Source organism: Chlorocebus sabaeus, chromosome 21 (assembly GCF_047675955.1).
Source record: "Chlorocebus sabaeus isolate Y175 chromosome 21, mChlSab1.0.hap1, whole genome shotgun sequence".
NCBI classification, from domain to species: domain Eukaryota; kingdom Metazoa; phylum Chordata; class Mammalia; order Primates; family Cercopithecidae; genus Chlorocebus; species Chlorocebus sabaeus.
This window is the reverse complement of record NC_132924.1, coordinates 27,092,456-27,107,209: the sequence shown is the minus strand read 5'-3', so window position 1 is coordinate 27,107,209 and position 14,754 is coordinate 27,092,456. Positions and strand designations below refer to the sequence as shown.

The 14,754-nt window shown below is 40.8% G+C and overlaps 1 protein-coding gene across 1 annotated transcript in view; it reads left to right on the top strand.

Moving 5' to 3' along the window:
• The first annotated feature begins 14,389 nt into the window (after positions 1–14,389).
• The window catches only part of NPSR1 (neuropeptide S receptor 1), a 234,422-nt gene continuing 234,057 nt past the window's right edge, over positions 14,390–14,754 (top strand). Inside the window, exon 1 of the mRNA XM_073008644.1 lies at positions 14,390–14,731. Coding sequence (XP_072864745.1) covers positions 14,585–14,731 — 147 coding nt within the window. The 5' untranslated portion in view covers positions 14,390–14,584. The remainder of the gene's footprint in view (positions 14,732–14,754) is intronic.

The following is a 14,754-nucleotide window of genomic DNA, read 5'->3' as shown; positions in this document are numbered from 1 at the left end:
CATATTTACCATTCTGTGCTCAGGTAGGAAAATAAAAGCTGTGTTCTTCATCCAAAGTTACTAAAAACACCAAGCCCAAATTTAAACCTCAAAACTGTGAGCTCTGTTTCCTCGGAACTCAAAAGAATAATTCTCTTTACTACTCAGTTAAAGATTAATCACACTGCCTTTATCACCTACTGTGTTTGTGTTATTTTACTCTTCTTTTGTTATTTAACTGAGAGCATTTATGTCTATTCTACCTAACCAAACCATGAATTTCATTTGCATGTGTCAGGGAAGCTCTGGCAGCATCTGATACAACTTACTCCTCATATATTAGTTGCTTAATACAGTTTTTATGATTGAATTTTGAGCCAATAACATGTTTTAATTCAATACAGCATGCATTTTTAAACATTCTGAGAATGTCCAAAAACAATCTGTCACTTAGGTAAGAAGAGACTTTATTCAGGCCAGGCGCGGCGGCTCATACCTGTAATCTCAGCACTTTGGGAGGCCAAGGTGGGTGGGTCATGAGGTCAAGAGATCAAGACCATCCTGGCCAACATGGTGAAACCCGGTCTCTACTAAAAATACAAAAATTGGCTGGGCGTGGTGGTGTGGGCCTGTAGTCCCAGCTACTGGGGCGGCTGGGACAAGAGAATTCCTTGAACCTGGGAGGTGGAGGTTGCAATAAGCCAAGATCGTGCCAGTGCACTCCAACCTAGCAACAGAGCAAGACTCTGTCTTACAATAAAATAAAGAGACTTTATTCAAAAGGATTAGTGCAAGAGGGAGACTGGACCATTGCAGTAAGGAGAAAGGGGCCGTTGCAGTGTGGAGAACATTCCTATCATGAGATCTGCAAGCATCTCGAGGGTTAGGAAAAAAGAGATTCTCTTTCATAAGAAAGAATAGACAAGGCTAGAAAGAACCAGGTGTGGAGAAGTACCATGACAGGAGCGACACGATCTGTCAGTAGATGAGGGAATATTTTACCCTGAACTCTGCAGCCTACTCCAGGGAGAGGCTGTGAAGGAGGGGCTGTGTGCTGGCTGAGGCTGAGGGCAGGACTAAGTTCAGCCCAGGAGAAGCACAGAATCTTAACCAAAATTGGTTTAGCCTGCATGTTTTTCTTATTGATCAGTGGAGACAAAACAGCTTAGCTCGTATCATTTATGAGACAAACAAAGGGAATTTAGAGGGTCTGCATCTGGCCTTGTTACAGGTGTTTATGGCTATTTACTCTGTGTTGCTACAAAAATATATGTGAAATTGGGTAATTTAAAAAGAAAAGAGGTTCATTTGGTTCACAGTTCTGCAGGCTGTACGAGAAGCACAGTGCCAGCATTTGCTTCTGGTGAGGGCCTCGGGAGGCTTGCAATCATGACGGAAGGCAAAGGGGGAGCAGGCACACCACATGGCAAGAAAGAGAGCAAGAGAGAGAGGGGGAGGTGCCAGGCTCTTTGAACAACCAGATCTCACCTGAACTCAAAGCAAGATCTCACTCATTGCTGCAAGAACAGCACCAAGCCATTCACCAGGGATCCACCCCATGACCCAAACACCTCCCACCAGGCCCCACCTCCAACATTAGAGGTCACATTTCAACGTGAAATCTGAAGGGGACAAAACATTTGAACCATATCAATGGCCCCCAAGGGAGCATTGGTGAGTCTGATTTAAGTCATATGGGGAATAATTGTTAGCTGCAGGAAGCCCTTTCTGGAACACAAAGCAATGGGGTCATTTATTAGCCTTTTCTATTTTCCGAGATCCCAGGGTTCTGGTAAAGTTCAACCTTGTCAGAGGATACAAAAAGAAAAGGTGCAGTGTCTCCATTCAGGAATTTGGAGACTAAAGAAAGAGCCAAGGAAAAATTGTTCACATTTTAAAAAATAGTAATGATTAAGCAGAAGACAAGAAGGAAGACAATTAGATCTCATTTGATTTCCAACACCTTCATGATGCAGGCACCATAGTCTCTCAATTAACAGATGAGAAGAAAGAGGCTTAGAACTGTTAAGTAAATAATCCAGGGACTCACAGACAGGACATAGCAGAGCCAACTTTGAATCCAGATCATTTTGACAGCTCAGGGCACAGATCATACATGAAAATGCCAACTAACAAAATGTCAGCTAACAAAGGCATCACTGTGGATGGTCAGGAAATACCTGCAAGCTCCAGAACTTCCTCATTTGCATAGCACTAAGAGAAACTTTTGGACTTTCCCTGCAATGAGGCAGAGTGTCAATCCCTACAGAGATGGACACCAATAACCATTAAAAATACATACATAAAGAACAAGTTTAAATATTTTGCCTATAACTTTTATTCCAAAGCTTACGAACTCTCCTCTTTCAGCATTACAGGAAAATGATGTATTAGTTCAAGGACATAAAAACTGTGGCCAGGGCTCCCATAGTGAAGGTATGAAGCAGGAAGCTGGGGGGATCCACGGAACCTTGAGCATTCTCTTCCAGAACTCTCCATCACTGCTAAAGCTAAACTGCCTGTCTCATGGGCGAAGCTTTTCACACTAGAAAGGTCAAAACTTAAAAATATTCTTACCAAGTGTCTCCCAGTAGTACACAACTGATATGAGACTGAGGCAAAGGTTCTCCTAGTAGAAAAGAAGGGAATCAATAACCTGGGAAAGGGGACCTTCATCTAGAAAAGGAAGAGACTGGATATTCAGTTTCTACAACACAATTTGTTTAAAAAAAAAAAAAAGAAAGAAAGAAAAAGAAAACAAGAAAAATAAAGGCACAGCAGGGGGAGAGGCTGAGGGAGGAAGGTGAAGAATACAAATAGGTTTCAAAACAAAACCAACAAAATATACAATGATCAAAATATGTAAAGATAATATTTCAAATAAAAATTTGTGTATACTTTCCCTCAGCATTTATAAACTCCTATTACTTGTAGCCCAAGTTCTCCCCATGTCAAGCCCAAAGAGCTGAATCTTTGGTGGGGGTAGGCTTTAGAGGAAGATGGTTACTGTAGGGTGAGTCATTTGTGAGCCAATGGCAGAGGCCTTGTGAAAGCCAAGTCAGTTCCCAGCTGTCCTTTTACTGGCATCTGTCCATGGCCCACAGCGAACAATGGCCAACATATCCTCACCAATTGTCCATTCCATGTAATTATCTATGCCCTGGGATTTGGGGAAACTCCTCAAATTCAACTCATGTGATCCCTGACATTGAACACTGGTCCTAGTGAACGTTTGTTTCAGCTAAGACTTTCGGATCTCCATTCTACTTACAGGGAAGACACTGGGCATGTCTCAATAGTTACTAGAGATTGGAGAGTGACCAAAATGGTGTTGGAGGAGTTGTTTCACTGACTACCACTGGACAATGTGTGGTGCCTTCTTCCAAACCAAATGCTGGACTGAATACAACAGGAAGAGGTAGAGAGTCTGAGTAGAGGAGAACTAGACAGGTACCAAAGACAAAGGAAGATTTTATTAAAGGTGAAACTCACCAGACATCACCTCTTTTCCAAAGCCCCATAGCCTGAATGTGCCCCAGCAGCATAAAGAGTAGACTATACCTGGTAAAGCAGTTTCGTAGCAGTTTGTGCAAATTTCTCTTTTGATACCTCCAAGCTTTGGTTCAGTCTTACTATGATGCCCCAGTCTTAGATCCATTGCATTCTCAGGTACAAGAACTAAACTGAGAGGCCCACCTTTCTGAGGTCAGAAAGACAGAATGAATTACTGAGCCAACCCAAGGGCAGAGAAAATCTAAGGGATATATTTGGAGTTTTGTAATCTATACACCCTTCTCATCCCAGACATTCTGCTTTCAGGCTCATGTTGGACATTTTAAAGTAAGCCTATATTTAATTATTGAAATGTGATCCAAATGTGGTGTTTGATAGTCTCCAGAAGGGATGTTGACTATGACTTCCTGTTGCCGAGAAAGAGAGATGGCCCAAAGATAAAGAAGTTGGAAAGTTCCCTCCCTTTCTCTGCTCCTCTGAGACTATGGGTGCCCCATGGCTAAAACTGGGTCTTGAAAAAGTGAAACACACCAAGGATGTTGGGCTTCCTGTGTATCCCAGGAGTGCCAGAAGCATCCCTCAAGGCTGAAGACCAGGCAGGACCACACAATCAGGAAAGTAGCCTCAGAATGAAAACTGCTGGACAGGTAGCAAACATACAAACCAGAACCAGGAACCTAGAACTGCTCTCCTCCTAGAGTAGGGATTCATTTCCCTTGATGTATTGTAGGACCAACAGGCTCTTATGCCTACTGTGCAGTAACAAATCAATTACATGAACAACAAGGTTTGCAGCAGAGAAAGTTTAATGACCACAAGGCACTGAACAAGGAGATAGGAGGAGCAAGGAGATCCACCTCCCCAAAGACTTCTGGGCTGGTGATTTTTTTTTTTTTTTTTTTTTTGAGATGGAGTTTTGCTCTTGTTGCCCAGGCTGGTGTGCAATGGCACAATCTTGGCTCACTACAATCTACACCTCCCAGGTTCAAGTGATTCTCCTGCCTCAGCCTCCTGAGTAGCTGGGATTACAGGTATGTGCCACCACGCCCAGCTAATTTTGTATTTGTAATAGACACAGGGTTTCACCATGTTGGCCAGGGTGGTTTCAAACTCTTGACCTCAGGTGATCCGCCCCCCTCAGCCTTCCAAAGTGCTGGGATTACCAGCACTATGAGCCACCACACCTGGCCAGGGGCTGGTGTTTTTAAGGGGATCATGGAGGGTGTGGGGCTGGAAAACTGGGGTCTTTGATTGGTCAGGGTAAATGGGGTGAAATCATCAAGACATGGAAACTGTCTTCTTTGGTGAGTCAGCTTGTCATGGGGTTCTTCAGACGAGTTGGTTTCATTGGGGTCCTTTAGACCAGCTGACATCAATAGTTTCATTGGTACACAGGACCTGAAAGAATTTCTCAAAGAGAAAACAACATTTTATAATGTTCAAGGTGTTATCTATAGAACGATTATGGTGAACTATAATATTGTAACAAGGTCTACTTGATTCTAGGACAATAAGCACCAATCAACTGTAAGGAAGCAGGTAAGAGAACTAGTTGACCTCATGATTAATGCTGAATGTGCTGGAAGCTTGGTTTCTTTTCATTTCTTCCACTCCTTTCTTTCCTGATTAATTTTAAACAGTTTATAGGGACAGTTTCAGATGCATGTTAGAATTACCTGGGGTGCATTTCAAAATCCCAATGCCCAGGTTGCATCCCAGAACAATCTCTTCAGAACCTTCAAGTGTGGCATGGAAGCACACCAGGTTATTCCAATGTGCAAGGAGGATTGTAAAGCACCCTAGATTATTTCAACGTGCATGGAGGATTGAGAACCCCTATCCTGGCAAGCAGTAAACATGTAAAATACTGGGCTTTGAGAGGGTTCCCAGTCTCCATAGGTAACACAGAGGTGTGATACACAATTTATTGCAATCTGTTAGTAAACTCTTCACTTGCGTCAAGGGGTGACAAGGAGGGGAATGCTGGGCTGCCTCTTGTAACAGAGGTAACAGAGACCAGAGCTCTCAAACCAGAGTAGAATCACGCTGAGTGAAGCTGTCAGCCTCGCCATGAGCCAGTCCCCCCAGCACCACTGGCTATTCAGGGTAAAGATTCTTACCTGTACCATCACAACATGCTGAGGTTTACAGTTGCTGTTATCAGTGAATATCTAATTAATAAAGTCCTGCTTTTGTTAAATTAGAAAAGTTTCAAGGTTATCCCATAACAACACGATACTCATGAGCTTGCACTCTGAGTCATTCATTCAACAAATATCGATTTGATGCCAAGCACTGAGCTTGATACAAAAGGTACAGTAGTCAGTACAACAGCTGTGGTCCCTGCCCTCACAGGGATCATTGTCTATCAGAGGACAGAAATATTTAGACAGAGTATTAAATAGGGATGAGCATTATGATGTGTGAGGAAAAGGTTACCAAAGGGATACAAAGAAAAGGACTCTTGGCAGAGGTAGAAGAGGCCTTTCTTGCCAGGAGACCTGTGTGGGAAGTAGGTGTTGAGTGAAAGAGTAAAGGATGATGTCACAACTAATGATGAGCAATTGGCCAGGATTAGGAGTCTACCTCTAAAGCTGTAAAGAGCCACCATCCTTGAATGAAATTAATAGTCATTACAATCATTAGTTATCATAATGTTGTAGTATAGCTTACTTCCCTACACATTATAGAGAATTCATCAAATCTCAGTGATACATGGGAGAAAATTTTCTAGGCATATGTATCATATTAGAAGAAAAGTCAGGAACCATGGAACTGCTTTTAGAAATATGACAAAAGGTAATCACATTTATCTTATATTTAAAGGCCAGTGGATTGATGCGTTTCAATCCCTCCCTGCCCCACTCAGATGACTCCACCCCATGCCACCCAGTTCATCCTTCTGATGACTCCATCAGCTTCAACATGCTTTTCTGGGATCATGCTTCTCAAACCTAGCAGAATTCGGAATCATCTGGAGGGTTCATTAAAACACAGATTCATGGGCCCCACCCCCAGAGATTCTAACATAGTAGGTCTGGGGTGGGGCCCCAGAATTTCCATTTCTAGCAAGTTCCCAGGTAATGATGCAGATGCTGCCAGTCCTGGGGCCACACCTTGAGGACTACTGCTCTATAGCACTGATCCTCAAGAGTAAATGTCAACAAATTTGCAGACAGCTGAGGTTCTGCCCCATTCATCCCCTCTGACTGCAATATTCAGAGAAGCTTCTGAAGCAGGATGCAAACTTGCATTCTGCTATCCCCATATTTTTGTATTGTAACCCTTAGAACAGAACTCCCAGGAGCAGGGTCTCAAGGTATTGGTTACTGAAATTTGTGAATAACCAGTGCTCTCATCATTTTCTTATTGAAGAGACTTAACCTATATAACAATGATGAGTTAGTTTTTTTATTTTTTTTAATGTAACAAAGTTAAATATAACTTGCTGTGTAGACTACTGGTCAACGAATTTCTCAAATCATACCTAAATTTCTATTTCTTTAAAAAATCTTTTGATATTTTTGTCAAGGTCATCTGACATCCTCCACCCCCCTCCCCCAAAAAAATGGTTCATTTTGGAGTCAGGAATGTGAAAAAAATATTTTATATTCACACATGAACTTTTCTGGATATAAGACTTTAGGTTTGAAGATATTTTTTTAAACCTCCAGGTCATTATTCAATGATCTTCTTGCATCCAGTATTGTTATTAAGAACTCAGATACCCATATGATGCCTATTTCTTTGTAAAGGTTCTGTTTTTCCTCTTTGAAAATGTTTAGAATTTTTCCCTTGTCCTTGATATCCTTACATTGTGCTGTTACTTGTCGAGGTTTTCCTTTTCTTCTCTTGTTTCACATCTGCTATAACCTTTCAATTTAAAGTCTTGTAACTTCCTTTAATTCTGACAAATTTTCAATAATTATTCCTTCAAATAACTTTCCTTAAATTTTAAGAAATATTTTATTATGAAAATTTCCAATCATACAGAAAAGAATTATACAATGAAAACCCATATAAACACCACTTAGATTCTATCAATTTTTTTTTGCATTGTCACGGACCTATCACTCTAATCAACTTTCTATCCAACAATTATTTTAGGAAATGTTTAATGCATTTCCAAGTAAGTCAACAACATCAGTAAGGTCCCTTCAAATGCTTCAGCATGAATATCAAGTAAATGCATACTACTATTTGTTTATATATTTTTTATTTTGTCTCCTCAAGTAAAAATTATGTACAATAAACTACACAAATCTTAATTATGCCATTCAATGCATTATGATGGATGCATACACCTGTGTTTCCCAGGCCCGTATCACGATACATATCTTTACCACCACCTCTGAAAGTTCTCTATGCCTCTTCCAGTCACCTCCAAATCCAGCCCCATACCCATACCCACAGATGCAATTGCCATGCTTAAATTTTCTGCTGTAAATTAGTTGTGCTTATTCCAGGGCTTAAGATAAGCACAATTATATAATAAACATTTTTAAGGATTTTTCTTTCAGCCTAATGACTTTGAAATTAACTCATGTTGTGGCATGTATTATTGCTTTGTTCCTTTTTATTGCTGGGAAGTATTCCATTGTATGGGTATATCCTGGTTTATTTACCCATTCTCTTACTGATGAACACCTGGAATCTTTCCAGTTTTTCATCAACAAACATAAACCACCATAGTGGTAGCATTTTTCCTTCCACTAGCATTGTGTGAGAATTTCAAATGCTGCATGTCCTTACCAACCTTTGGTATTGTCAGTCTCTTGAGCTTTAGTCATTCTTATGAATGTGTAGTAGCATCTCATTGTGCATGTCCCAGACCATTGTCCTTGAGCACTTGTACAAATACTTATGGAGAATTCTCATATTGTCCTTTGTGAGGTGTCTATATTAATTTTCCATTTTAATTTTTTTGTCTTCTTATTGTTATTGATATATCTTTATATCAGTTATTTGTCAGATGTATATTTTATAAATGTTTTCTCCCAATATTTTCTGTACATTTTAACATCTTTTCCTTTTTAAAAAAAATACACTTTCAAAACATCTTTTGATTATCATAATATTTTAATTTTAATGAAGTCTAGTTTTTCAAGTTTTGTTGTGATTATTGCTTTCTGCATCCTATCTAAGCAATATTTGCCTAACCCCAAGTTGAAAAAATATTCTCCTCTGCTTTTTTATAAAGGCTTATAGTTTTGAGTCTGTGATCCACCTCAAATTAATTTTGGCTGTGATGAGAATCATAGGCTGACGATCATTTCCTTTTTTCATGTGAATATCCAGTTGCTTGGTGCCATTTCTTGAAAAGATTTTCTATTCCCCACTGGTTAGTTTTGGTACCTCTGTCAAGAATCAGATACCTATATAAGCAGAAATCAATTTTTACATATATAAAATATATTGTTCCATTGATCTATTCATCAGTATCCACTGTCTTGAATTCTGTAGCTTTATAGAAAATCTTGAAGTCAGGTAGTTTAAGCTCTTCAATGATGTTCTTCATCTTTAAGTGATTTCGACAGTCTAGATTTGTTGTCTTTCCATATGAATTTTGATATCAGCTTGTTAATTTCTACTAAAAATCTTGGATTGATTATTAGTGAAATTTTACTGAATTTATAGATCAATTTGGGAAGAAGTGACATTTCTAGCAATCCCGAGTCCTCCAGTCCCTGAACTGGCATTCCTCTCAATTTCCTCATGTCTTTATTCATTTCTTTCTGCTATGTTTTATAGAGATATTTTATGTCTTTTGTAAATGCATGCTTAAGAATTTTACATGTCAAAATTTCGAGAATTTTTATGGATTGGAAATAAAATTATTTCATAAATTTTGTTTTGCATTCCCTTCCATTGATTTTTAACTCTCCCACAGGGATCTAGGATACAGATGTTCAGACATCTACCTTTATTACACATACTGTTTAACTGTTTGTCCCATTTTTTCATAACATTATCACTTTTATTGTATTCTGAGAGTTTTTCACCTGTCTTTTATCTCATTCATTCTTTTCTCCAGCCATTCAAAACATCTGTTTAGTAGTTTTTTCAGCTATTTATTTTTATACTCAGTATTTCCTGTTGGTATGCCTTAAATACTTAGCTCTACTCTTCCGTGGTCTTTATTTTATTTTATTTTATTTTATTTTATTTTATTTTATTTATTTTTGAGACAGGGTCTCAGGTCACTCCAGATGGAGTACAGTGGGGCCATCACAGTTCACTGCAGGCTCGACTTCCTGGACTCAAGTGATCCTCCCACATCAGTCTCCTGAGTAGCTGGGATCACAGGCACACACCACCATGTCCAGCTAATTGTTTTTATTTTTTGCAGAAACGGGGTCTATGTTGCTTAGGCTGGTCTTGAATTCCTGGGCTCAAGTGACCCCAAAACTTGGCCTCCCAAAGTGCTGTGACTGTGGTTGTGAGCTGCCATGCTTGGGCTTCCTAGGTCTTTTTCACGAGCTGCCTCTTCATTTGTAAACATCTAGCCCATGGAGTGGTGTGGAGGATAGACTTTAAGGTGACCCCCATGATATCTGACACTTGGTTTTCACGCTTTTCTATAATCCCCTTCTCTTGAGTGTGAGTAGACTATGTGACTTGCTTTCAGACAATGTAAACAGGACATATACAATGACGTATATGTGATTACATAAGAGTGTTGTACTCATCTTGTTAGAATCTTTCTCCCCTTTGCTGGCTTTGAAGAAACAAGGTGCCGTGAGTTCTACGTCCATAGGAAATGAATTCTGCCAACAGCATGACAGGACATAGAAGTGGATCCTTCCCCAGTTGACACTGTGATGAGTTCCCAATTGCAGCCAACACCTTGATTTCAACCTAATACAGATGGACAAGAAGAAACACTCAGTGCCAGCTGCCCATCCGCACATGTTGTGATCTGCTCCCCTGCTCCTGCGGCCCTGCACCCAGCTCCAGGCCAGGATCCAGAGTTTCTGCTGTGTGATCACCACAGGCCAAGCAAGGAGCCACCTGGACAGTGTGTGCAGAAAAAGACACAACTAAAAAGAGTTCTCTCTGAGCCTGTCTCCTGTTCAGAGCACCTGGCCTTTGCCTACTCTAAGTTGCCATTTCCCCATCCAAGCTCCCATCTTTATCAAACCATGACTCAGTCAGCTTCTAATCTAACTCCAGGATTTTCTCACAGCTTTTTTTAAAATAAGCTTATATAACATACATACAGAAGCATGAAGAAATTATAAGTGTATATAGCTCAATGCATTTTCACAAGTGGAACACCTTCAGGTTACTATCAGTCCAGTCAATGAACAGAATATTACCAGCATCCCAGCGTCATTCATTTTCATTAGTGTATGTTTTCCATTGTGTGAATATACCACAATTTATTTTTCCATTTTACTATTGAATGGCACTTAGGTAGCTTCTTGTTGGAGGCTATTACAAACAGAACTGCCATATTGACTGTTACATTTTTTGGTTAACATGTGTGCTCATTTGTGTTGGGTATTTTCTTAGCAGTGAAACTGCTAGGTCATAGAGCATGCATATGTGCGGCAGTAGATGATGGTACTGAGCAGTTTTCCAAAGGGGCTTGTACCAATTTGCATCACTACAGTAGGGTATGCTAGTTTTTCCTCCACATCCTCACCAACATGTAGTATTTTCCATCTTTATCATTTAAGCCATTCTAGCAAATGTCTTCTGGTTTTTCTTTAACTCCTGCATTTCATCAATGCCTCTCTCATTCTTATGGAATTTCTACAAATAAGTTCAGGTGAGAATGTGTATTAGTTAGAGTTCTCCAGAGAAACAGAAACAGAACCAATAGGAGGTGTGTTTGTGTGTGTGTGTGTGTGTGTGTGTGTGTGTAGGGAGGGTGGAGAGAGAGAAACAGAGAGAGAAATTTATTATAAGGAATACAATATAAAATAATCATTCACACAATTAATACAGATTAAGAAGTCCCAAGATCTTCAAGCAGCAAGCTGGGGACCCAGGAGAGCTGATGTGAAGTTCCAGTCTGAGTATGAAGGCCTGAGAACCAGGAGAGCCGATGGTTTAATTCCAGTCTGAAAGATGGCAGGCTTGAGACCCAAAAAGAACGGATGTTTCAGTTCAAGTCCAAAAGCCAGAAAAAAAACAATGTCCCAGCTCATAGTACTCAGGCAGGAGGAGTTGCCCCTTTTTCACAGAATTAGCCTATTTATTTTATTCAGGCCTTTAATTGAATGGATGAGAGCCATTCACATTAGGGAGGGCAATCTGCTTTACTCAGTCTGCCAATTCAAATGCTAATCTCATCCAGAGCCACCCTCACAGACACACCCAGAATAATATTTAACTATTTGGGAACTCCATGGCCCAGTCAAGCTGAAACAAACAGTTAATCATTATACCATGTTAGTTTGTCTTCTTGTCCGCAACTTTCTTTTAACTACGGTACAGTATTCCATTGTGTTATATACAAGCATAGTTATACTTCATGAAATGAAAGGGCCAGGCATGGTGGCTCACACCTGTAATCCCAGCACATTGGGAGACTGAGGTGGGTGTATCATGAGGTCAGGAGATGGAGACCATCCTGGCTAACACGGCAAAACCTCATCTCTACTAAGAATACAAAAAAACAAAGAGTCCCAGCTACCCAGGAGGCTGAGGCAGGAGAATGGCGTGAACCTGGGAAGCAGAGTTTGCAGTGAGCTGAGATCGTGCCACTGCACTCCACCCTGCGCGACAGAGTGAGACTCCATCTCAAAAAAAAAAAGAAAGAAAAAAAGAAAGAAAACAAGCATATTTATTATTTTGCTTAATACTATGTAAGTTCCATTTATATTATTTTTGGCTGCAGATCATTTTCTCATCGCTATATAGTATTTCATTGTGTGACTACATGAAAATTTATTCATCCACTTGATGAACATTTGGGTGGTTTCCAGTTTGGGATGATTCATTGATTTTGACATCATGAATATTTAGGTTGCTTCTGATACATTTATTTAATAAGTTGCAAAGTCATCGTTTTGCATGTCTGCTTGTACAGATACATAAATGTTTCTGTTGGGTGGCCACGGGTTAAACAATGATCTACCTGGATCATGAATGGAGATAAACAACCAGAAAGCTCTCTCTCCCCACCTATTCTCTGTCCATGGCATTTGCCATTTTCTCTCACTCTGCCCCTACCACGCTGTGACCTAACCAGCTTCTACCTTCTCCCAGGAGTTCCTCACAGATTTTTGTCTTATAAACATTTTCTTGAAGTAAAGCATACCTACAGAAAAGTTCATACATTTTAAGTATGTAGTGCAAAGAATTTCTGTGAATTGAGCACATGTAAGTAACTCAGATACAGATGAAAAATTATTAGCATCTAGAAATGGAACAATGCATTAGAGGATATGTAATTCCAGCTTTACTAAATACTGATGAATTGCTCTTCAAAATTACCATGTCCACTAACTCACACCAGAAGTAAAGATGTACACCCATTTCCCTTTAATCTTCTCAGCACTTGGGGATAGCCACACACTAGCTTTCACTATGCTAATAGGTAAACATTCTTACTGTTTTGAGTTATTTTCCTTAATTGTTAATAAGGTCGAGCCTATTTTCATGCTTATTTGTTAGTTGGAATATACTGCTCTTGTTTTGCTATTGAGTTGTTGCCCTGTTTTGACGCTTTCCTTAAGAGCTCACAGCTTATCCAGTTTTCTGCACAACTCACTTCTGTTTGCTGCCCTTCATTACAGAGTTAATGGCTTCTCATCGTTAGAGCACCGTGCCCTCCTTGGGGCTGGATGGTTTATAATAAAGCTTTCCCAGGAGATCTCGGGGGGGCATGTTCTTTAGTGGTGGCCACTAAAGCCGCTACCTCTTATTCCTGGTGTCATAAACCAGTGGCTGGACCTGTTTGGTTCACAGAGTGTTTTCAGCGTGAGGAATCAGGTATCATGTTTGGTTGCCATATAAGCAGCTTAGTTCCTATTGTTTTACACCCAGCCTGCTACCCTCATTCATGTTACCTTCATGCCCCATAGATATTTGAGATTTGATGCAAACCAATCTGTTACAGTAAAAGCACCGCTGTCTAGGAAGTTCTGGAGATGGGTTATCAGCTCATTTACATCAGCAGCTGCGGGATCTTGAGCAAGTCATTTCACCTATTGGAGCCACTCTCTGCTAGCATAAAGGAGAACATAAAGCTACCGTCCTTGCCTATCTCACAAGGTTGTTTGGGAAACTGAATGAAAGAACATGTAAAGTACTTTGTGGGTTTTTTGTGAATCAAGAGCAGCTCTTAATATTCTTGCCTAGCCCTGTCTGTGGAGCCCAGGATGCTGCATTACCTCCTTTCTACTCTTGCCCTGAGTATTGGGTCCTAGGTAGAAACTGAGGTCAATATACTGAAAGCACTAAGAATCTTCACCAGGCCGCTCTCAGTCATATCACAAGGTGTTGTGGCTTATTGACAAACACAGACCTCGTGTTTTTCTGAGAACTGCCTTGTGAACACCTAGATAGAACTACGGGTGTGAAACACAAATGTACTTACTATTTGCCTACGCTTACAGAAATGAGAGCACACGACAGAGTAGATGGCAAGGTGAGGCTTTAAGTCAGAAAGCAACCTCAGCTGAAACAAATGTATAATTATAATTTGATTTCAGAAGTGGAAACATGACCTGAATTCATGTACCTACTGATTAGTCCAAATTCCTGTATTGTTGAAGCTGGAGCAGAAGTGGGGGTCCACTCTAGAAGTAAGGAAAAGCACAACAGAACAGGGGTCCCATTCAGGGAGCCATGTTGATGGCTATGGGGAGCTCCCCCTTGCTCTTGAGGTGGGGCCCTGGCCCTGGGTGGGATTGTGGGGTGATGAGGGTTGTGCTGTGCTGGTGGTAATTGCCAAGGAGAGAGCAGCACGTAGATCCTCCCTGTCATCAGGCAGAGCTCTTCAGTGAGGTGGGCTCAGGGAGGGCTCTGTGCCTCTGTTCAGCAGAGCTGCAGCTGCTGCCCAGCTCTCAGGAGGCGAGCTGGACTCCCTCACTCAGCTGCAGGAGCAGGGACCGAGAGGCTCAACCCCGCCTGAGCCATGCCAGCCAACTTCACAGAGGGCATCTTCGATTCCAACGGGACCAGGCAGATGCTGGATTCTTCCCCAGTGGCTTGCACTGAAACAGTGACTTTTACTGAAGTGGTGGAAGGAAAGGAATGGGGCTCCTTCTACTACTCCTTTAAGGTAAGTTTCCTGCCTGCGACTCT